The following is a 25,172-nucleotide window of genomic DNA, read 5'->3' as shown; positions in this document are numbered from 1 at the left end:
AAAAAAAAAATGGGGGGGGTTCCAGCAATTGATGCTGCAATCGCCTCAGTGAACAAGAGATCCAAAAGATAAAAAGTTGGAACCTCTCTCTAAAAGCAATATGTCTTTTTAGCAAGTTCAGTAACGCAGCCGGTTCTTGCAGCAATTGGGGTATCCCAGTCCATTAAGGAACAGTTTGTAGAGATACTTAAAATTCTGCCTGATCAGCAGGCCCAGCAATGAGCTGGTGTATCAGACGCAATATGTTTCACAGTAGATGCTATGAAAGATTCTATAATTTAAGCCTCACGGCTTATGCTTAGACTAGTGCATTCTCGCAGAGTTCTATGGCTGCAAAAATTGGTCAGCCGAAGCACTGTGTAAAAAAGCTCCTAGCCAGTTTCCCCTTTTCATGGTGAATGGCTATTTGGAAACTATCTGGATAAAATACATCCAAAGGACCGCTAATGGGAGCTCTCTTTTACCAGTAAAGAAGAAATTCAAATATTTTCTCCTTTAAGTGTGCTGCCTCTCCTGTGCCAGGGGCATCAGCCTCTAGGCCAAGGATATGCAATTTGCAACAGCTGGAGGTCCGCTAAACTACAAGTCCCATCATGCCTCTGCCTCTGGGTGTCATGCTTGTGGCTGTCAGAGTCTCGCTATGCCTCATGGGACTTGTAGTTCTGCAACAGCTGGAGGTCCGCTAATTGCATATGCCTGCTCTAGGCAGTGTTGAAGGCCTCAACCGTCGGGTTCAAGGGGAAGACCCCAAGGGCAGCACCAGGGTCAGAAGAGATCTTGGGGCAGAAAGCTCACAAGCAGGATGCTAAAGCTTTCTCGTGAAGGGGCACCCCCCACTCGCTCGGGTGGGGGAAGGCTCCTGCATTTCTCAAAGATCTGGCAGGAGCAAGTTTTCTCTAGGTTACAACTAGAGTTCCAAGAGTTTCCATCTCCTCCTCTTCTTCTTCTTTTTTTTCTAAGGTAAAATGTTCCCAAGAAAGGATTTCTGGATCATCTATTATCCCAGTCGGTGATATCAGAGGTTCCCTTAGTGGAACAGGGCACAGGTTTTGATTCAAACCTTTCACCATTCCAGAACCAAACGTAGAGGTAAGACCCATTCTAGATCTCAAAGATCTGAATCGCCACTTAAACATGCGATCCTTTCGCATGGAGTCAATCCGATCGGTTGTGTCCATCCTGCAAGGAGGGAAGTTTTTTGGCTTCAATCAATATCAAAGATGCATCTCCACGTGCCAATATTTCCCACTCACCAGAATTTTTTGGAGCTTTGAAATATAAAATCATAATTTTCAGTCGTGGCCCTGCCATTGGGTTTAGCCACAGCACCACAGGTGTTCTGAAAGATTCTGGCACCTTTAGCCAGATTAAGGGCTCAAGGCATTACGGTCCTAGCCTATTTAGACAATCTACCTTTAATAGATCATTCAGTCTCAGATCTAAACCAGAGTCTGATCACAGCTGTAAACTACCTGGAATCTCTTGGTTGGATACTAAACCTAGAAAAATCCTCCTTAAAACCATCAAGGAGATTACAGTACTTGGGGCTGGTTATAGATACCGTACAGAAGAAGGTATTCTTACCCCAGACAAGAATCGGTTCCATTTTAGGACTAATTCAACTCATCAAAACAAAGAAAATCCTTCCTTTCGGCTGGGCATTAGATTGTTGGGGAAATGGTGGCCTCCTTCGGGCCGTCCCTTACGCGCAGTTTTCACTCAAGACTGCTTAAAAACATCATCGGTCTGGAATAAAAAGATTCAGGCTTTGGATTTTTCCAATACTCTTTGCTCCCGACATAAGTCAGAGCCTAAACTGGTGGTTGTTATCCAGCAGAAGGGAAAATCTTTTCTACTGTATCCTGGAAAATGTTAACAGATGCCAGCCTTCTAGGTTGGGGAGCAGCGCTGGAAGAAGATTTTGTCCAGGGGAGATGGTCCAGGTTAGAGGACCTTGCCTATCAACATTTTGGAAGATTCGGGCAGTACGTCTGGCCCTAGAATCTTGGACAGTCAGACTACGGGACTGTCCTGTCAGGATTCAGTCCGGCAAGGCCACGGCTGTGGCTTACATCAATCACCAGGGGGTCACGAAAAGTCGTGCAGCCGAAAAAGAGGTGCATCATGTTCTAGCTTGGGCAGAACACATTTTTTGCCTATCTGCAATCTTCATTCCAGGAATAGAGAATTAGCAGGCGGACTACTTGAGGAGTCAACAATTATTTCCGGGAGAATGGTCTCTTCACCCCGACATCTTCCTAGTGATATATCAGAGAGGGGGTTTTCCGGACATGGATCTATTTGCGTCCAAATTCCACAAAGTCGACAGCTTTGTGTAGAGAACAAGGGATTCGCTAGCAAGTGTTAACAGATGCATTAGTCTTCCCATGGGATCAGTTTTTTTTTTTTTTTTTTTAATCTATGCGTTTCCTCCAGTTCTGCTAGTTCTGTTCTTTCTCTGCAGGATCAAGCTGGGGCGAAAGCAGGTGATTCTGGTGGCCCAAGCAGGGCCCACAAGAGCTTGATTTACCGAGATCATAAAGATGGTAAGAGTCCTTCGGAATCTGCCATTATAGCCAGACCTTCTCGCACAAGGTCCGGTATTCCATCCTACCTTACGGACGGAAAGTTTAACAGGTTTGACTGTTCAATCCCACTTTATAAAGGATTGTGGGTGATCTCCTTCGGTAGTGTCTACTTTGATTAATGCCAGGAAGCCGGCTTCCAGCATCATTTACTCTAGAGTCTGGAAGGAATATGTTTCTTGGTGTGGATCCTGGGGTTGGCACCCCAGGAAGTATGTCATAGGCAGGATCCCTGATTTCCTGCAAATGGGATCTGAAATGAAGCTGGCCTTGACTTCTATCAAGGGCCAGATCCCAGCCTTGTCAGTGTTTTTTCAATGGCCTCTTGCTTCCCAGTCTTGGTGCGTAGCTTATTCGGGGGTAACTCAGATTATTCTCCCTATCAAGGCACCTCTAATCCTTGGGATTTAAATTTTGGTCTTATCAGCTTTGCTGAATCAGCCGTTTGAGCCTTTACGAGAAATTCCCTTTGTTCTTTTGACAAGAAATATAATCTTTCTGGTTGCCATTTCTTCTGCTAGAAGAGTATCTGCTAGAAGAGTATCAGAACTAATCGTAAAGAGCCATATTTGATCATGCATAAGGATGAGGTGGTTTTATGTCCTCATCTTGAATTCCTACCAAAAGTGGTAACAGGTTTTCATTTAAACCAAGATATTATTTCTCCCCAGAGCCTCAATCTAGGGAAGCGATGTGGTAAGTACGTTCAGAGTCTCGACCGCTCAGGTTCGCAAAACACATGTTTTATTTGTACTGCCAGAGGGTCCAAAATATGAACAGGCAGTGTCAAAATCTACTGTTTCTCCAAATGGATTTGTCAAGTGATTGTTTAAGCTTCAACTTAAAAAAAATAAAAAAATCTCCCTTCTCATGTTAGAGCACACTTATCCTGGGCGTTTAGTGCCTCTTGGGTAAGGCCGTGACTTGGTCTTCGGTTCATACGTTTATCAAAAATATATTAAAGGTCATGAGGATATTGCCTTTAGGCACAGTATACTGCAGGCTGCAGTATGAGTTCTCTGGCCTCCTTTTTGCCCTACTTTTTTGTTGTCTCCCTCCCTTCAGTTGCCATTGCTATGGGACATCCCACATATTAAGTACTATGGTTCTGTGTCCCCTGATGTAAGAAAAGAAAACAGGATTTTTATAACGACATACCTGTAAAATCCTTTTCTTTGATGTACATCATCAGGGAACACAGAGGTCCCTCCCTTCTTGGTATACACTTGTATTGCTTGGCTACAAAACTGAGGACTCCCAGTAGTGGGAGGGGTTACATAGAGAGTACACTTCTTGCCTTAGGGGGTGCCAGTGTCCATCACCAATCAGTGACCCTATAACCCACATAGTAAGTACTATGGCTCTGTGTTCCCTGATGTACATCAAAGAAAATGATTTTACAGGTAAGCTGTTATAAAAATCCTGTTTTTTTTTTTTTTGTTTTTTTTCACAAACCCCCCTAGATAGTATTTTCTTAAAGTGGAGTTCTACCCAAAAGTGGTACTTCCACTCATTTGTCTTCTCTCCCCCTCTGGTGCCAAAATTGGCACCTCGGGGGGGACAGGATACCTTTTGACAGGTATCCTGTTCCCACTTTCAGGAGTCTGTGCCATGTATGTAAACCAATGTATTCACATACATGACATGTCCACTAATGCCAGGAATGGCTTAGTTCGGCCACTACACTTAACAGGGTGCGATTGTCCTGACAATTATTTGCAATCATTTTTTTGAGTTAAATGTTTTTGTAAACAAGGCATCTATTAATGAGAGATTACTCAAGTACTCTAAATTAACCATTGACTCCAGGAAGGTGTTACCCCCTTCGTGACCGGAGCATTTTTTTCCTCACTGCACTACTTTAACAGGCTATTGTGCAGTCATGCAGCACTGTAGGCAAATTAAACTTTCATAAAAAATTATGTTTTACACAAATGGAGCTTTCTTATGGTGGTATTTGATTTGGTATTTTTTATTATATAAACAAAAAAAGACTGAACATTTTGAAGAAAACAAAACAATATTTTCTACTGTTTATAAAACATTAGCATGGGACATTAACCTTTTAATTGCCTTTTTAATCTGTGTGTGTCTACCAAGGCAAAACATTCCAAGTAGGGTTGCACCGATATCAGTGCCGATACTAAGCAAATGCACCGATACCTTCAGTTTTGGCTCATAGGTTGTTAAGGAGCTGGGCCCGCCACATCCTTTAACAATCAATGACGTTTCAGCTGTCAGTGGGATTTACTTTCTCTGCATCGAACCTGCCCCTCCCCAATTTTTGGGGATGATGTCCTGCTGCAAAATACATTTAAGGCCAGTCACACACACCCCCCTAATGATATGGCATGATGGATAAGTATCTGCCTGTATTTCTCAGCATTGAGGACACCCTTCATTGGAGATATGGTGTTTGGCCTCAATTCTTCAATGAAGACCACTTCTGGCCAAACTTCTACAGATAGATGGGTGTACCTGGGTCCTATTGGTTTCCACAAGTTCTGTGCTGATGACACTGCTGGAAATCTTCCGATGTCGAAGGGAAGTAAGCATGGTGTGTCTTTCATCTGCTGTATTAAGTTTCCTTGGCCAACTACTGCCTCTATGGTCTACAACAATTCCTATTTCTTTGTGCTTCTTCAAAAGAGCTTAAATGGCACATCTTGAAACCCCAGTCTGCTTTGAAATCTTTGCCTGGGAGAGACCTTGCTGAGGCAATAAAACTACCTTGTGTCTTGTTGATGTGCTCAGTCTTGCCATGTAGCATGATCGGTAACTTAAAACTGTCTTCCACAGCTTAACCTTAGGCTCCATGCACACTGAAGCTCAAAAAAGCTTTTTCTGGATGCCAGATTGCTAGCAGAAAATGCTGGTTGAAAAACATGCTTTTAACAGCGTTTTGTACTAGTGTTTATGAGCGTTTTCAATAAAAATTCACAGAGGACACTCCAAAAATCCCACAGTGCATTCCAAACTCCCACAATGCATTGAAAAAATAGAATGCTCAACACTAATTATCGCGTGTTTATGAGCGTTTATCGGCGTTTGTCGTTTTTTGACAGTGAATAACAGCACTTTGAACGCAAATTTCTGGCGTTCCGAAAAAAGCCCATAAACTCCACTGCTCATTAAAGCTAAAAAACTTCCATGTGTGCATGGACACATAGGCTAACATAGAGTGGAGTTTATGGGCTTTTAAAAAAAAACGCCCAAACAGTTTATGAGCTCCGGTGTGCATGGAGCCTTATTTTGGCTGTTCCTCACCCAGTTTTAGGCATCCTGCACAGCTTTTTCTCTTTCAGTTAATGAGCGTGATTAAACCTACATATAAAAAGTCATGATCATTAGCAACTGCTAGCAGCCACACCAAATATTTTGATTTCATTTTGTCTTCTGTTCGTTCACTTTGAATTTTGTAAATTGATGAAAATAAGCAATTTAAAATATATATTTTATTTTTTTAACGCATTTTTACTTTACAGCATTGCCTAAAACTTTTGCACAGTAGCGTGTGTATGTATATGTACAGTGGATATAAAAAAAGTCTACATACCCCTGTTAAAATGTCAGGTTTCTGTGATGTAAATAAATGAGACAAAGATAACTAATTCCAGAATTTTTTCCACCTTTTAATGTGACCTATAGACTGTATAACTCAGTTGAACAACAAACTGAAATCTTATAGGTGGAGGGAAGTAAAAATAAAAAAAAAATACTTTGTTGAAGCACCTTTTGATTTTATTACAGCACTCTGTCTTTTTGGGTATGAGTCTATGAACATAGCACATCTTGACTTTGCAATATTTGCCCACTCTTCTTTGCAAAAACACTCCAAATCTGTCAGATTGCGAGGACATCTCCTGTGCAATGCCCTCTTCAGATCACCCCACAGATTTTTAATCGGAATCAGGGCTCTGGTTGGGCCATTTCAGAACTTTAACCACTTGCCGCCCGCCCTATAACAAATAGACGGTGGCAAAGTGGTTGCATAATCCTGACCGGACGTCATATGACGTGATCAGGATTATGAGCCGCTACGCGCCCCCGGGGGCGCGCATCGCGGCGATCGTTGTTGCGGGGTGTCAGTCTGACACCCGGCAACTACGATCTCGGTAAAGAGTCTCCGACGGAGACTCTTTACCACGTGATCAGCCGTGTCCAATCATGGCTGATCAGTGTAAATAGGAAAAGCCGGTGATTGGCTTTTCCTCACTCGCGTCTGTCAGACGCGAGTAGAGGAGAGCCGATCGGCTGCTCCTCTGACAGGGGGGGTCTGTGCTGATCGATTATCAGCACAGCCCCCCCGAGGATGCCCACACTGGACCACCAGGGACGCCACCAGACCACCAGGGATGCCCAGGACAAGGTATGCCACCCTAGACCACCAGGGATTCCAGTCAGTGCCACAATGGATGCCAATCAGTGCCCACAATGGGCATCACTGATTGGCATGCATTATTGATTGGCACTGATTGGCATCCATTAGTACAATATATTATAATACAATGCCGCCTATCAGTTCCCATCTGTGCCGCCTATCAGTGCCCATCCATGCCCACCTGTGCCGCCTACCCATGCCCACCTGTGCCACCTATCCATGCCCATCCGTGCCAGCTATCAGTGCCCATCCGTGCCGCCCATCAGTGCCACCCATCAGTGCCGCCTATCAGTGCCACATATCGGTGTCCATCAATGCCACCTCATCAGTGCCACTTCATTGGTGCCACCTCATCGGTGCCCATCAGTGCCGCCTTATCATTGCCCATCAGTGTAACCCCATCAGTGCCCATCAGTGAAGGAGAAAACGTACTTATTTGCAAAGTTTTGAAACTGAAACAAAAAAAACATTTTTTTTTTTTATTTCGGTATTTTTTTATTTGTTTAGCAAAAAATAAAAACCGCAGAGGTGATCAAATACCACCAAAAGAAAGCTCTATTTGTGGGAAAAAAATGATAAAAATTTCATTTGGGTACAGTGTAGCATGACCGCGCAATTGTCATTCAAAGTGCGACAGCGCTGAAAGCTCAAAATTGGTCTGGGCAGGAAGGTGTTTAAGTGCCTGGTATTGAAGTGGTTAAGCTTCTGGTGAAGCCATTCCTTTGTTAATTTGTATGTATGCTTTGTGTTGTCATGCTGAAAAATGAAGTTCCTCTTAAAACCTTTAGGCTTCCAATAGAAAGCTGAATATTGTGGCAATATTGACTGTTACTTGGAACTCTTCAGAATTCCCTCTACCTTGACTAAGATCCCTGTCCCAGCTGAAGAGAAACGGGCCCCATTATGGCCCCATTTCCACTTGTGCAACTTAGGACTGCAAAGTCGCATGAGAAGTCGTACCCCATGATTTCCAATGAGTACCATTCATAAATGAGTGACTTCAAAGTAGTCCCTGCACAACTTTGGTCCCACTTTCATGCGACTTAACGGTCCATAGACCTCAATAATAAACAGCTATTGCTTCAAGTCCCATCAAAATCGTGCGACTTTCAGGTCGCAATGGTGGAAACCTAGGCTAAAGGTGGAAAAAGTTCAGAATTCATTTATCTTTTGTCTAATTTTTGTTTTATAACATTTTATTGAAATTTTTGAAAATACATAACCGAGAAAAGATCAACAGTTTTGGACACAGCCATTTGTTACAAGACACAGTCAAGAAATATATTGAACAATATACAATGTTGAAATGATCACCGTATGTCTGGTTATGTTACTATCATATACGATGTAGGTTTCTGTGGATGCAAAGATCATATATCTAAAAAAGTAAGATGAGTAATCAAATTATAGAACACTAAAAGGATATGGAGAGCAATAGTTTAAACAAGGCTAAAAGACAGCTTAGTATTCGAATATATTTCTAAGGATTCCATGAGGAGAATATATATATTTATTTATAGTGGTTTTGAGAAAATATAAGGGCGTTATAACTTGTACATAGGGTAAGTTTGGAACATAGAAGGGGGAGAAAGTAGGTAGGGTCGAGATTAGCTTGTGTGTTTGTAAAAAAAAAAAAAAAAAAAAAAAAAAAAAAAAAATTAAATAAATTAAGGTAAATTAAAAGGCATCTGTATGTTATCAGGATGTCTTATTGAGCATTCATGTGAGGATCCTACTATATGCCGCCGTTGTACGGAAATGTAACCAGCAGGTCCAGGTTTGCGTGAATTTAGGTTGTGTTTCTTTCGCCTGGTGGATAAGTTCCTCCATTTCAGCCGTTTTATTTATGCGTATGAACCATTCTTTGAGGGATGGTGGTTCAGTGGATTTCCATCTGTTGGGTATACACATATTCGCTGTCTTTTGTCTAATTTTTATTTATTTTTTACATAACAGAAACCTACCATTTTAACAGGGGTGTGTATACTTTTTATATCCATTGTATATACAGCATGTATGTGTATGATACATACATACATACATATATATGCACTTACCAAAAAAGTAGTGTACACATAACCGTCAAAGTCTATGGTGTCTTTAAATCCAGTAGCAAATGTAACCTAGGAACAAAGCGATTTTCCTGCATTTAGCTTACAATATGTGAGGTATTTGGAAAGCAGGGAGTGGGTGGATGTATAAACACACGCCAAGGAAACAAATTCTTCACGTGTTTAGTATTTTTCCTTTTTTTCCCTCCTTTTTTATTTTTATTTTTTTAAATGCCGATTAGAGTCTTCATTTGAATTGTGCATGGCCTGTAAGAGCTGATGCTGGATTAATTCAGATGTGACTCACCCCTTCTGCTGTACCCAATTAGCAGCTCCCCCATTAAAATCATTTTTTCCTCTGAGCATTTCAATTACAGGCAATCATATCTGAAGTAATGAGAACTACTCTAAGCCTTTTTATGAGGGGTATACTGGGAATTGGACTGCAAAACTTAATTGCTGATATTATATATCAACAATTCCATTTGAGAACATTTTATATTGCTTCTATCAATTTAATGCTCTAATTCTGGAGCCAAACTTGCTTGACTCCTCAAACTGTTTTTAGAGGGAACGCCTGTTAACACAAAGGGAGCAGACATATTCTGGATTCAACCAATTTTTGTGAGAGGGCAAGCTGTATATTCTTTTATTGGAAATTAAAAGCTGTGTTTTTCACTTAAAGGGAATGTCTAGTGCAGAGGTAGGGAATGAAGAGTCAAGGTTCCCTACCCTACCCCTGGTCTAGTGGTTCCGAATGCATTTTCTTTATCAAGGTGAGAACTAAAAAGGAAAAGACATGTTTGTTCATTTTCACCAGGTTAGTATGAAACCTTGCATAGGCAACAGCTGGAGCTGTGGGCTCTTTTTCACGTTGCTCCTGGTTTTAAAAACCCTTTGTATACAGAGCTCAATAACTCAATCTGAAAAGAACTCTGTTTCAAAGGAAAGATGGAGGATGCTATTAGGAACCACCTGAAATGTTCTACTTGGCTGGCAGTCATGCTGGTTTCTCTGACTTCTTAACTATAAATCAACAGCTAGCAAACGCAGAGCAAAGTCCTTATTGCATACTTTATTCCAAGTCAGTGATTAACCACTTCCCACCCGGCCAATGCACATATAAGGCCGGGTGGGAGCCGTCTACTCCTGATAGGACGTTCAGGAACGTCCATCAGGAGGAGCGGGATCGCGCGCGCGCGTGCCCGCGCAGCGGCGCGATCCCGATGCGCCCGTGTCACCGGGACACGGCGCATCTCAAATCTGTAGGAGGGCTCTGTGATTGGCCCTCCTGATCACATGACGGCCGTGTCCAATCACGGCCGTCATGTGATGTAAACAAACAGCCGGTTGCTAGGCAATCGGCTCCTCCTCTCCTCACACAGAAGTCATCGCTGAGGAGAGGAGAGCAGATTGCTGCAGCCGGCTGATGATCAGTGAGTATGAGCTGTTTTTTACAGCTTTTTACTCACTGATCTTCAGTCTAGTGTAAACACACAACACACCACACAGTGTAAACACAGTCCCCACATATGTCCCCATAACACACATGTCCCCAAAAAATAAAAACACATGTCCTTAATAATAAAAACATGTCCCCCACATATGTCCCACTAAAATCACTTGTCCCAATGATTATGTGCACACATATGTACGTGATCACCTGCACACATATGTACATGGTCATTTGCGTACATATGTCCGTGATCACACAAACCAATTATTATACACTTAACGGAATTTTTTTTACCAAAAACATGTAGCAGAATACATTTTGGCTTAAATTTATGACAAAATTTGATTTTATTGGATTTCTTTTAAAATAGAAAAAATAAAATATTGTTTTTTTTCCAAATTTCCGCTTTTTTGCGCTTATATTGCAAAAAATAAAAACCGTAGAGGTGATCAAATACCACCAAAATAAATCTCTATTTGTGCGAACAAAATGATAAAAATTTCATTTGGGTACAGTGTAGCATGACCGCGCAATTGTCACTGAAAGCGCTAGAGCGATGAAAGCTGAAAATTGGGCTAGGAAGGAAGGGGGCGAAAGTGCCCTGTATTGTAGTGGTTAAGAAAGCACTGAAGCCATGCCGACAGCATGTCAGCTCGGCAACTAGCATTTTAGAAAGGAAAGTCTTGGCCGCCTCATAATTCCCTAGAGAGTTTATTTTCTAATTTACACACACGAGCAAATTGTGCTTCACTGTTAATTTTGTTAAAAAGATGAATTTAACCACTTCAGGTCTGGAAGGTTTTTCCCCCTTCGTACAACTTTGTATCTAAACGAAATTCATATAATTTTTTCCCCCACACAAATAGAGCTTTCTTTTGGTGGTATTTGATCACCACTGGGTATTTTATTATGTAAACAAAAAAGACTGAAAAAAAAAAAAAAAGTTTTTTACTTTATAAAACGCATCCAATAAAAAATTGAATAAAATGCCTTCATAATTGATTGGTTTGCGTGAAAGTTAGTGTCTAAAAACTATGGTGTGTGTGTGTGTGTGTGTGTGTGTGTGTGTGTGTGTGTGTGTGTGTGTGTGTGTGTGATATATACCATTTAAAAAAAAAATATATATATATATACACGCACACACCATTTAAAAAAAAAAAAATATATATATATATATATATATATATATATATATATATATATATATATATATATATATATATATATATATATATATATATATATATATAGCTAACAGGGGTGATCAGGGACTTATAATTGGACTGAAGTGCGACAGGAAATCTGACACTAACTGGCACTAAGTGGGAACTGGCTAACTGCCAGGGACACTAATGCTGTGATCATTGCTAATTTTATACACTGTCACTGTACTAATGACACTGGCTGGGAAGGCGTTAACATCTCGAGTAGTCAAGGGGTCAATGTGTGCTGATTTTTAATAATGATCTCTTTGGTTTTTTATCTGCTTTGCAGTGATGAGAAACAGAGAGATTGTTCCCTCTGTACAGAGGCCTGTGGTAATGGTCAAAATGGCTCTGGGCTGTGTTGGACACAGCCGATCAGCAGCCAACGGGAGTTTGTCAGCAGGTCCCAGCCATTCATGGCCGGGACCTGCTGACAAACTCTTGTTTGGTGCAGTCATGGAAGGGGGGCAGGCAAGATTGTGCCCTCAACCTGGAAACAGGCAGCAATGTACCAGTATGTCACTTCGCCTTGTGGGCTGCCTGAACACAGTGGTTATGTAAAGGAAATTTGTAAGTTCTGTATATAATTATATTCTATTTTGTATGTATTGCACAATGCACTCATTGTGCACACGGCACTAATGTTTGCATTCATTCGAGTCCTGATTAGAATTGGCCTACCTATGTTACGCCCCATGTTACCATATAAGTACAATTGTAATATTAACCACTTAATGAGTTAAAGTTAAAATACATTTTTTTTGTTATATGTTTGGGGGTTCTAAGTAATTTTATCTTTTTTTCAGACACCCTAGACCAGTGATGGCCAACCTTGGCACCCCTGATGTTTTGGAACTACATTTCCCATGATGCTCATGCACTCTGCAGTGTAGTTGAGCATCATGGGAAATGTAGTTCCAAAACATCTGGAGTGCCAAGGTTCGCCATCACTGCCCTAGACAATAAAATGGCAGTCGTTGCAATACTTTATTTCCAATCGTATTTGAGCAGCGGTCTTACAAGTGCAATTTTTTGGGAAAAAATACACTTTGAGTTAAAAAATAAGACAACAGTAAAGTTAGCCCAATTTTTTTTTATATTGTGAAAGATAATGTTGCGCTGAGTAAATCTTTTACCCTTAAATCTCCATAGACGATGTTTAAAAATTTCTACAGGTTACATATTTAGCGTTACAGAGGAGGTCTAGTGCTAGAATTATTGCTCTCGCTCTAATGATCGTGGCAATACCTCATATGTAGTTTGAACGCGGTTGTCATATGGGGCACGACTTACATTTTCACTTCTGCGCGTGAGCTCGGTGGGATGGGGCTCTTTAAATTTGTTATTTTCTTATTTGACTTTTTTTCTTTTTTTTTTTTTTTTTACAATTTTCTTAAAAAATAAAATAAAAAATTGGGGGTCACTTTTATTCCTATTACAAGGGATTTAAACATCCCTTGGATTAGAAAAAAAAATCATTACAGGACCTCTTAACTGCTTCAGTCCTGGAAGATTTGGCTGAATGACCAGGCCATTTTTTTGCGTTTGGGCACTGCGGCGCTTTAACTGACAATTGCACGGTTGTGCGACGCTGCACCCAAACAAAATTGACTTCATTTTTTTTCCCACAAATAGAGCTTTCTTTTGGTGGTATTCAATCATCTCTACATTTTATTTTTTTATTTTTCGTGCTATAAACAAAAAAAGAGCGACCATTTTGAAAAACAATATTTTGTACTTTTTGCTATAATAAATATCCCTTTTGAGAAAAAAATATTGGCTTTTTTCTTTTTTTAGTTTAGGCCAATATGTATTCTTCTACAATTTTTTGGTAACAAAAAATCACAATAAGTGTATATTGATTGGTTTGCGCAAAAGTTATAGCATCTAAAAAATAAGGGATAGATTTATAGCATTTTTATTTATTTCTTTATTTTTACTAGTAATGGCGGCAATCTGCGTTTTTTTTTTTTTTTTTTATATCGAGACTGGGACATGGTGGACACATTGAACACTTGACGCTTTTTTTTTTTTTTTTTTTTTTGGACCATTGCCAATTATAGACCGATCAGTACTATAAAATGCATTGATTACTGTAAAAATGTCACTCGCAGGGAAGGGGTTTATACTAGGGGGCGATCAAGGGGTTAAATGTGTTTCCTAGTGTGTGTGCTAACTGAAGGGGGGATAGGACTGTTTAGGGGAGATGACAGATCGTTGTCCATACTTTGAATACTCGAGCTGTCTCTTCTGCCCTCAGAGAACCGGAATCTGTGTGTTTACACACAGTTTACGGTTCTAGCTGTGTCACGAGGGATCGTGGTAGCCCGGCAGTCATCGTGCCCGCCGAGCACTTGCATTGGCTCCAGGGGCGTGCCTCTAGTGGCTACAGGGCGAAGCGATTTAACATAACGCTGTTTCGCCCAGCCGTGCCATTCTGCCGCAGTAAAACTGGTTGGTCGGCAAGTGGTTAAATGAGATATCTGGGGTCAAAAAGACCTCAGCTCTCTTTTACACTAAAATGCAATAAAATAAAAAAATCCCCTTTTAAGACCAATGGGGAGGATGTGACGTTTGACGTTGCTTCCGCCATTTAATGTTATGTAGCTGAGTGGGGGCCACCTTTCCTTCACTCGGCTCCATGCCTGTCAGGGGGAAGGACGCGACCGTCTCTGCCGCTAACGACAGCTTTTGGTAAGTGGCGAGGGGAGGACCTCAAGGAGGAGGGGCCCTCTCCTGCCCCCAATAAAAGTGATCTTGCAGAGACCGCTTTTATCTGAAAGCCAGCCGCTCGCCGTTGTTGAAAATACTAGGGTTCTGGCAGCTAGCTGCTGCCATGGTAACAGTATTTAGCGTCAAAGTACTGACGTACAATGACGGTGGTTTGCACTAAGTAGTTAATGTGATACCTATGTAATCATGTGTATATAAACCTGCAATTGCATAACATAATAAAACAGAACAAATATTTTGGAAAGATGCTGAGTGTATCTTTTGTGTCTGTTCCCTACTGCAGTGGTTATTAAACACCTCCCTCCTACCCCCGCTATAGCCGAATGACTACATCGCTGGGCTTATTTGCTGAGAAACCGTCAAACGACGTCCTCCCGTGCTTGAGCTCCCTGTGCGCCCCCTGTGGGGCACACGCAGTGTACTCTGTGATCACCGAGTCTGAGACCCGACTGATTACAGATCGGAGTAAGGGGCCAATCCTGGCCTCTTACCTTGTGATCAGCTGTCAGCCAATGACAGCTGATCACATGGTATAAACAGAAGATCGGCAATCTTTCTTTTTTTTTTTTTTACTCTCGCCAGTGGGCCCCAGGTGCCCATCAGTGCACATCGATGGAGAAAAACTACCTGTTTTTAAAATTTTATAACAAACTTTTTTGCAAAAAAAAAATACCCAGCAGTGATCAAATACTACCAATAGAAAGCTCTTTGTGTGAAAAAAAATTATAAAAATGTAATTTCAAGTACATCGTTGCATGACCGCACAACTGTCATTCAAAGTGTGAGTACGCTGAAAGCTGAAAATTGGTCTGGGCAGGAAGGAGGTTTGAGTGCTCAGTAAGCAAGTGGTTAGTTAATTTGTAACCACTAATCAATATGAGGATAGGAATTGCCCATCTGTAAAATATCCAGAAGAGTTAAAACACCTTCAATTCGCCTTGATACATTTTCATAAAATTTTTAAAGGACTCAGCAGTAACTGGGTTGTTCCAGATATCTTGGGCTAATAGTAGACTTGCATCTACACTGCTGCGCCAATGAAAAGCATGTCACCCTTGCAGTATAGGGGGGCTCGGTGCAAGGGTATTTCTTTGTTGTGCCCCAGAATTGGTTAGGATCATTATCTTGTTGTAGAAGTCTTTCCCTGTCCAGCTCAAGTTTCTTGGCTGACCGTTTCACCATTTTCATTAGCACTCAGAATTTCCTAATATTTAGTGGTATCCATTTTTTTTTTCTCTAAAATACATTGTTTCCTGCGCCACAGGTCGCTATACAACCCCAAGTTGAAATGGTTCAACCCCCATTTTTAACAGTAGGGTGTTTTTACATTAATTATTAATAATTATGGTCGAAGTAATTTTTTACTAAATCAGTCCAGAGCACTTATTTCCAAAAGGTTGTAGGTGCGGCTTCCTGCTGATGCTTGCACAAACGTGATCTGTATGACATAGTCAACACTGCACCCTAGAGCTATTCAACACCACTCCGGTGTCAACCAGACTTTCCTGCAAGGGCTTTCCAATCATATGAGAGGTTTCCTTAGTGACCAGCATATGAGCAGTTCTCTCTGAAAGTTTTTATGGTCTTCCAGATCTTGCCTTGACTTCCATAGTTCCCTATAAACTATTCCTTCATGACAATGGACAGACAGCGGAAACCGTGAGCTTGATATGTTTGCAATTCTTAGCCTTGCCCTACTTTTAGGCATTAATTGCTTAATTAATGCCTAAACCAGCCTCTGGTTGTTTGCATAACTGCCCAAAGTGTGGTGTTTAAGATTTTATTAAAGGGGTTGTAAACCTTCACGGTTTTATACCTTATTGCATTCTATGCATTAAGGTGAAAAACCTTTTGTGCTACAGCACCCCCCCCCCCAGACCCCCCCCCTTTTTTCTTACCCAAGCCTGAGCGCTCCAGCAACTGGGGCAAGCACAGCAGCTCCAGCTGCTGTCTTGGGTCCTCATTGGATAGATTAATAGCAGCAGGAACCATTGGCTCAATCAAATCCAGCAAGACAGGGGCAGGGAATAGTCCTGCTGTCTGTGTCAATGGATGCAGCAGCAGGACTCTGAAGCATGCCCATGTCACGTCACATTCAGCTACCTATCATGTTTGGCTACCCGCTGGACTGCGCATGCGCAATGCCGCCACATGCGTTCCAACACTGTGGCGATTTGCGATTGCACAGAATTTTGGCCACATCCCTGAGTCCAGGTTCAAGTGCCACCATCCAAGTGGACATAGAGTTCGATTATAATTATGCCGAGCAAATCAAGGCCGTGCTTGAAGAGTGGCGAGCGAGGGGCCCTGTGGCAAAGTCATCTTACAACAGTGTTGGAACGCATATGGCAGCGTCACACATGCGCAGCAAAATGTGATGGGTAGCCAAATGTGACGTGACACCCACATAAGTGCCCCCCATGGAATGTGGCTCTCTATGGGGGCATCCGAGAAGAGGAGCCAGGAGCGATGCGGGGGGACCCCAGAAAATGTAAATATAACTCTACATTTAACATTTGCTAATATGTTGCTTTAACACATGCTTTCATGTAGTAGTTTAACTATTTTTCACTTACAAATTTATTGCCGTTCTGCAGAGTTTTTTTTTTTTTATATATATATATATATATATATATAGGATGGCTGTCTAAACTTACTGCTCGTTTGACTGCAAGGCCTGCCTCAATAATTGAAATACCTCCACTCACCCTTTTCATACAGATATCCATATATTAATATACTTTTTAATCAATCAAGGTCTAAAAAAATAAAAACCCTCTAAAAACCCAAAAACAAAATGTAAAATATTGCACTGTACCAGTTCTTAGCACAGGAAAGGTAAATTTACGCTATAGAACACCTCCTCTTTCCTCATCTCCATACCATAGGGGGAGTTGATATGTAGTTTATATCAGACTGCTTAAGATAACACTGCAGAGTACCCAGGGCAGCATTTAATTTTTAACAGGATCAACAAGTGTCTGTTTTGCCCTTCGCAAACAGAATGGACAGAATGCTTTTGATATTAAGACTAAAAAGGAGCAAATAAAAGAAGTTCCTTGTTGGCGGATTTACATGCACAGGGACGCTTTTAAAAAAAAAAAATATCTTCTTGTATGTGAATTTGGCCAGTCTGCGGACTTCAGAGATGGTGTTTGCAATTGATGGTCCATATTACAGCCCAAAGTGTCACAAGTAATACAATGTGAGCAGTGCTCTGTGCTTTTAGCACTGTGAGCCCAGGTTGCCATGAAAATGTACCCCCAGAGATGTGTAAATGACAACCTGGGCTCACAGGAAGTGGGTTGAATAAAGCTGTCCAACATGTGATTTTTTTTTTTTTGGACTTTCGATACTGTGAACCTAAGTTGGCATGAAGATGTAGCCCCAGAGAAGCGTGTTGAGGACGGCCTTGGCTCACAGGAAGTGGGCTGAATAAAGCTATCCCAAAAGCGATTGTTTGGGCTTTCAGTACTGTGAGCCCAGGCTGGCATGGTACTGTACCCTCCAAGAGCTTACAGAAAGTTGGTTGAATTAAAAAGAACTATGGCCAAAGGTTTTTTTCAACTTTACTTCTCCACTGGATCACAGGAGTGGACTTCGTTCTCCACTCCTGTGACTCGTTTTCAGCTGACAGCAGGCTGAAGCCCACTGTCAGCTGATGTCACTCAGTTGGTCCAGGCTGGGGAAAGAAGGCAACTTTACACTTGGGATCCACCGAGTTGCTAGGACCGGCAACTAGCTCAGCCTCTCAGCTGCACTGCTGGGAGACTGAACCAGCCGCTCCCCCTCTCCTCCCCAACCTAGCAAGAGCTAGAGGGGCAGGACACAGACCAGTGACTGACAGTCACCACTCTGCTCAGAGCAGAGGGGGAGAACTGAGCGATCAGCAGTCTTTGATCCCCCAGTTCTTGGTGCAGAGGCTTGATGCTAAATCCACCTAGGGTAGTATAAGCTCCTTTTTGTTAATTTAGGAACTACTTGACTATTTTCTATTTTTGTTTTTACCTGTATTTCTGCAATACGTCTTATCCATTAAGGATATGGAAATGTAGAATATTCTGTATGTTTAAAAAAAAAAGACATGATGGGAATTTAGGGGACTAGCAATGTCTGGCTATATTGCTGATCTTATACTTTCAGCACTTTGAGCCAGAGGAAAAATGCCAATTAGGAGTTTTGTCATTACTTGTTGTGCTTATTTCAAGTCTGTAACTAAAAAAAAAGCATTGAACCACAGACTGCCTAACATATTATCATAAGGGGGAGATCGGGGCCAGTCCTGCATTTCTCCCAGGACAGGTATCCTTTTAGGAAGGCTTTACTGTGTCTGTAATCAACATCACAAATTCTGTGAAAATCTCATTAGATTTTAGGAAACATTAATGCAGAAATCGAGATAATCCAAAAGGTTTCACAGACTTTTTAAAAATGAAAATCCCATTTGAGCTGTCTTCAGCTGCTCCATTATTGCATAAGTGGGTGAACTTTAGTAGCGAGGAGTTGCTGACGTGTGTATTTTCTTACAGCTCGCAGAGATGGTTCACTGGCAAGCGGCTGAAAATATTTCCTGCTCCTCCCGTCTCTGAACAGACAACTATAACAGGTCAGTAACCCCAGAAGAGAACCCTTCCTTGCTCCCGGCTTCTCTGCACTGCATTTGCACTGGGATTTACCCATACTCTACTTGTACTGGTTAGAACATGCACAAAGCTGTTTGTCATTGCTTAATAAGCTTGGTCCTACTGTCCAGATTGTTTATTGTCTAAGACCCCAGGAAAATCTGGGGCTAGTAGTGTAGTGTCCTGTTCACACAGGAGAGAGCAAAATATTAAAATAATATGAGAACATCAGCCACCTGTTCAAGAAAAAGTCATAGGTGTGAGCGCAGCCTATTGCATTAGCCAAAAAGCTCAAACACATGCCTTTCTCTGCAGCCTCAGCTGCATTGGGCAGTAAATGAATGTGAAGTGCTCTGTGCTGAGAGACTTCCTGTTCATTCACAAACTGAAGCATAGTAGACCCGGTTTACTATGCTTCAGCTATGAATAAACATGGTGAGCGACTGTGTTCATTAAGAAAAGGAATAGGCTGGTAAATGACATATTTATTATTATTATACAAGATTTATATAGCGCCGACAGTTTACGCAGCGCTTTACAATATTAGGGCTATTTACTAGCCCCTTTACCCCGTTCTCTATCCTGAAACATCCTCCACTGTAGCGGGGGGGGGATCCCAGGTGGAAACCCGAGCAGTAAAGGAACTCTGCTCAGCACGTAGGGATTAAGGTGTGCCAAGGCACACCCATTGTGCACACCTATGGATAAAGTCACATATTTATGCTGACAATTTACCACTAAGACCCCTTTCACACCACACCGCAACTTGCGTCGGCGGTAAAACGCCGCTATTTTGTGTGACAAAATTTTGCAAATTATTAATTTTTCTTCATAAATTTTGGCTACAATTTATACTGCTACATATCTTTGGTAAAAATAACCTAAATTAGTGGATATTATTTGGTCTTTGTGAAAGTTAGAGAGTCTACAAGCTGTGGTGCGAATCGCACAAAATTGATCACATCTGATGTACCGGTGGCCTATCTCATTTCTTGTGACCCGAACAAGTCAGGAAAGTACAAATACCCCCCAAATGGCCCCTTTTTGGAAAGTAGACATTCCAAGGTATTTAGTAAGAGGCATGGTGAGCTTTTTGATGTTGTAATTTTTTTCCCACAATTCTTTGCAAAATTAAGATTTTTCATTTTTTTTTTTCCACAAAATTGTCATTGTAATAGGTTATTTCTCTCACATAGCATGTGTATACCATAAATCACACCCCCAAAAAAATTCTGCTACTCCTCCTGAGTATTACAATACCACATGTGTGGGACTTTTTCACAGCCTGGCCACATAGAGAGGCCCAACATGCAGGGAGCGCCATCACGTGTTCTAGGAGTATAAATTACACATCTAACTTGTTGACTACCTATTACACTTTTGAAGGCCCTGGAGCACCAGGACAATAACACGTGACACTGATGACAGATGGCACTAATACGTGGCACTGATGACAGATGGCACTAATACGCGGCACTGATGACAGATGGCACTAATACGCGGCACTGATGACAGATGGCACTAATACGCGGCACTGATGACAGGTGGCACTTATACGTGGCACTGATGACAGGTGGCACTAATACGTGGCACTGATGACAGGTGGCACTAATAGGTGGCACTGATGACAGGTGGCACTAATAGGTGGCACTGATGACAGGTGGCACTAATAGGTGGCACTGATGACAGGTGGCACTAATAGGTGGCACTGATGACAGGTGGCACTAATAGGTGGCACTGATGACAGGTGGCACTAATAGGTGGCACTGATGACGCATGGCACTAATACGTGGCACTGATGACGCATGGCACTAATACGTGGCACTGATGACGCATGGCACTAATACGTGGCACTGATGACGCATGGCACTAATACGTGGCACTGATGATGCATGGCACTAATACGTGGCACCGATGACGCGTGACACTGATGACAGATGGCACTGATAAGTGGCATTGATGACACGTGACACTGATACGTGGCACTGATGACAAATGGCACTGATACGTGGCACTGATGACTGATGGCACTACGTGGCACTGATGACTGATGGCACTACGTGGCACTGATGACAGATGGCACTACGTGGCACTGATGACAGATGGCACTACGTGGCACTGATGACAGATGGCACTTATACGTGGCACTGATGACAGATGGCACTTATACGTGGCACTGATGACAGATGGCACTGATGACAGATGGCACTGGGGACAAATGGCACTAACAGGTGGCACTGGGGGCGGATGGCACTTTTTTTTTTACTTCTCCCCCCCCCCCCCCCACTTACGGCCGCTGCAGCCGTTCATCTCTACCTCCTCACACGCTGTCTGTGTGAGGAGGGAGAGCAGCGCTAAGATGATCTCATATGTTTACATATGAGATCATATCACATTGGACACGCCGATCGCGCTGTAAACGGCTGCTGTGATTGGCCGTTTACAGCGATCTGTGTTTGCCTGTCTCCGGGGGAAACGGCAAACACAAAACTTCCCCGATGCGCGCCCGCGGCGGCGCGCATTGCGGAAGTAAACACGAGGACGTCCAGGGACGAACTCTCGCATAAGAGCGCCCGCTCTAAAGCTGTCATTAGGCTATAGGGCGGGCGGGAAGCGGTTAAAGTATTGTGCATGGACACATAGGATAAGACTATTTAACTTAAGAACCAGGCCTCTTTTTCAGATTTGGCGTTTACATGTTTAACCACTTGCTTACTGGGCACTTAAACCCCCCTCAGTCCCAGACCAATTTTCAGCTTTCAGCGCTGATGCACTTTGAATGACAATTGCGCGGGCATACAACACTGTACCCAAATGAAATTTTTATCATTTTTTTCCCACAAATAGAGCTTTCTTTTGGTGGTATTTAGTTACAGCTCGGAGTTTTATTTTTTGCTAAACAAACAAAAAAAGATGCAAAAAAAAAAAAAAAATCATGTTTTAATAGTTTGTTATAAAATTTTGCAAACTGGTAATTTTTCTCCTTCATTGAAGTGCGCTGATAAGGCGGCACTGATAGGCTGCATTGGTGGGCACTGATGGGCTGCATTGGTGGGCACTGATAGGCTGCATTGGTGGGCACTGATAGGCTGCACTGGTGGGCACTGATAGGCATAGTTAAGGCGGCACTAATAGGCACAGATAAGGCGGCACAGATAAGGCGGCACTGATGGGCAAAGATGGGCACAGATAAGATGGCACGGATGGGTGGCACGGATAAGTGGCACGGATGGGTGGCACGGATGGGCACTGATAGGTACCACAGATAGATGGGACTGATGGGCACTGATAGGTGGCTCTGATAGGTGGCTCTGATAGGTGGCACTGATGGGTGGCACTGCTGGGCACTGATGGGCGGCACTGATGGGCGGCACTGGGGTGCAGCACCTTTGAGGCAGATTGGGTGGCACTGTGGGGTGGCACTGTGGGGTGGCACTGTGGGGTGGCACTGTGGGCACTATGGGCACAGACGGGGGGCACTTACTTTTACTTTTAGTTAAACTTCAGGATGGCACTGCGGGAGGCAGGTGGGCACTGGCAGGTGGCATGTGGTGCCTTGCATTGCTGGCCGTGATCGGGACTGATGTCCCGATCACGGCCGCCGGTGATCGGCTTTTTTTTTTTCTCCTCGCGCTGTCAGCGCGAGGAGGAATAATAGCCGATTACCGGCTCCGTTCTATCACATGATCAGCTGTCATTGGCTGACAGCTGATCACGTGATAAGGGGTCGGGATCGACCCCTTACACGGATCGGTGATCAGGCGAGTCTCACGGACTCGCCGATCACAGAGCGCGCCGTGCGCGCCCCTCAGGGGGCGCGCAGGCCGCTCGTAACCGGGACGACGTCAATAGACGTAGTCCCGGAAATCTAGGTCCGCGCTAATGCCGTCATTCGGCAATAGCGCGGTACCCAAGTGGTTAAAACAGGTTTTTTTGCTAGAAAATTACTTAGAACCCCTAAACATTAAATATTGATTTTTTTTTTCTAACACCCTAGAGAATAAGATGGCGGCCATTGCAATACTTTTTTTCACACCGTATTTGCGTAGCAGTCTTACAAGCGCACTTTTTTCAGAAAAAAATCACTTTTTTGAATAAAAAAAATAAGGCAGCAGTAAAATTTAGCCCAATTTTTTTTATATTGTGAAAGAGATAATTTTACGCCGAGTAAATTGATACCCAACATGCCATGCTTCAAAATTGCGCCCACTCGTGAAATGGCGTCAAACTTTTACCCTCAATCTCCATAAGCGACATTTAAAAAATTCTACAGGTTGCATGTTTTGCGTTACAGAGGAGGTCTAGGGCTAGAATTATTCTTGCTCTATCGACGTGAGCACGCGTGAGCGATACCTCACGTGTGGTTTGACTAACGTTTTCATGTGAGGGTGCTACTCACGTATTTTTCGCTTCTGCGCTTTTTTTTTTTCTTATTTATTTTACTTGATTTTATTTATTTTTACACCGTTTAAAAAACAAAAAAAGGATCACTTTTATTCCTATTACAAGGAATGTAAACATCCCTTGTAATAGAAAAAAGTCCTCAGATTTCATATTTGGACTTAAATGCAATTAAAAAAAAAAAAGTAATTTTGAAAAAATGACATTGAAAAAAATGTTCTTTTTAAGAGGTATGGGCGGAAGTGAGGTTTTGACGTCGCTTCCGCCCTCCTGTGGTATAGAGACGAGTGGGGGCCATCTTAGCCTCACTCGTCTCCATACCCAGCAGTGTGAAGGACCCGATCGCCTCTGCTGATACCGACGGCTCAGGTGAGCGGCGGGAGGGGAGGTGGCACCTCTCCAGCCACCGATAACGGTAATCTTGTGGCAAACCCGCCACGGAGACCACCATTATCATAAACAGGACCGCCTCCTGTAAAGATGGATATCTCGGTTGTGGCAGCAGCTGCTGCCGTTACCGAAATATCCCTCTTCAAAGTACCGACGTATATGTACAGGAGGCGGTCCTTAAGTAGTTAAAGTGATACTAAAGTCTTGTTTTGTTTCCTTAAAAATAACAAATATATTATACGTACCTGCTCTATGTGGTGGTTTTGGCCAGAGAAGCCCAGATCCTCCTCTTCTCGGGGTCTCTCTTGTGATCCTGGCCCCTCCCTCCTGCCAAGTGCACCCACAGCAAGCAGCTTGCTATGGGGGCACTGGAGCCGAGCCACAGCTCCGTGTCCATTCAGACAGGAAGCTGTGGTTCGGCCCCGCCTCCTCTCTCTCCGGATTGGCTTATTCACTTTGACAGCAGCAGGAGCCAATGACTCAGCCAATCAGGCGGAAGAGTACTGGACAGCCGAGGCACTCGTGCACATCGCTCGAGATGGAGCTCAGGTAAGTATTAGGGAGGCTTCTGCACACAGAGGTGTTTTTTATCTTAATGCATAAAATGATTTAAGATGAAAAAATCCTTCTGCCTTTAGAACCAATTTAAATACCCAGTATAGAGAAATATATTCTAGTAACTGTATGTGTTTTGTTCCTGTATTGATAGTATTCAGTGAATACATTTATTTTGCAGAACTTGGAGCACTATATATAAATCCCACAATTGTAAAATCAATCTGTATATGCAGTAAAGCATGCTTGTTATACTCGCTGTGGAACTTAAAAGGAGTTAATATTCTGAATTATGTAAAAAGGCCTGTTTTCTCTGATCCTGTTTTCTCTGATCTTCCCCCACTGTCCCAAATGGCGTCATTCTGCACATGCTCAGTTTCATGTGTACTGCTAGAGTTTTTTTGTTTTTGTTTTTCTTGGGAGGGTGCATGTGACCAGCACATGCCCAACAGTGTGAGCAGAATGAAAGCTTCTACAAGCTTTAACCACTTTCAGACCGGACCATTTTGCTGGTAAATGACCAGAGGTCTTTTTACACTTTGGCACTGCGCTGCTTTAACTGGTAATTGCGCGGTCATGCAATGTTGTACCCAAACAAAATTTGCGTCCTTTTCTTCCCACAAATAGAGCTTTCTTTTGATGGTATTTGATTGCCTCTGCGATTTTTATTTTTTGCGATATAAACGTAAAAAGACCGCAAATTTTGAAAAAAAATGATATTTTCTACTTTTTGTTATTAGAAAAATCCAATAAACTCAATTTTAGTCATACATTTAGGCCAAAATGTATTCAG

At 42.5% G+C, this 25,172-nt stretch overlaps 1 protein-coding gene across 2 annotated transcripts in view; it reads left to right on the top strand.

The window, feature by feature from the left end:
* The window catches only part of MRPS31 (mitochondrial ribosomal protein S31), a 163,324-nt gene that overhangs the window by 71,074 nt on the left and 67,078 nt on the right, over nt 1-25,172 (top strand). For both annotated transcript variants that reach the window (XM_077484199.1, XM_077484198.1), the window contains one exon: nt 18,941-19,017. In XM_077484199.1, coding sequence (XP_077340325.1) covers nt 18,941-19,017 — 77 coding nt within the window. The remainder of the gene's footprint in view (nt 1-18,940; nt 19,018-25,172) is intronic.

The sequence above is a fragment of the Lithobates pipiens genome, unplaced genomic scaffold, assembly GCF_037356315.1.
Source record: "Lithobates pipiens isolate NorthernLeopardFrog02 unplaced genomic scaffold, aLitPip1_a1.2 Scaffold_16, whole genome shotgun sequence".
Lineage (NCBI taxonomy): Eukaryota > Metazoa > Chordata > Amphibia > Anura > Ranidae > Lithobates > Lithobates pipiens.
This window is presented reverse-complemented; position numbering and strand designations above follow the sequence as displayed.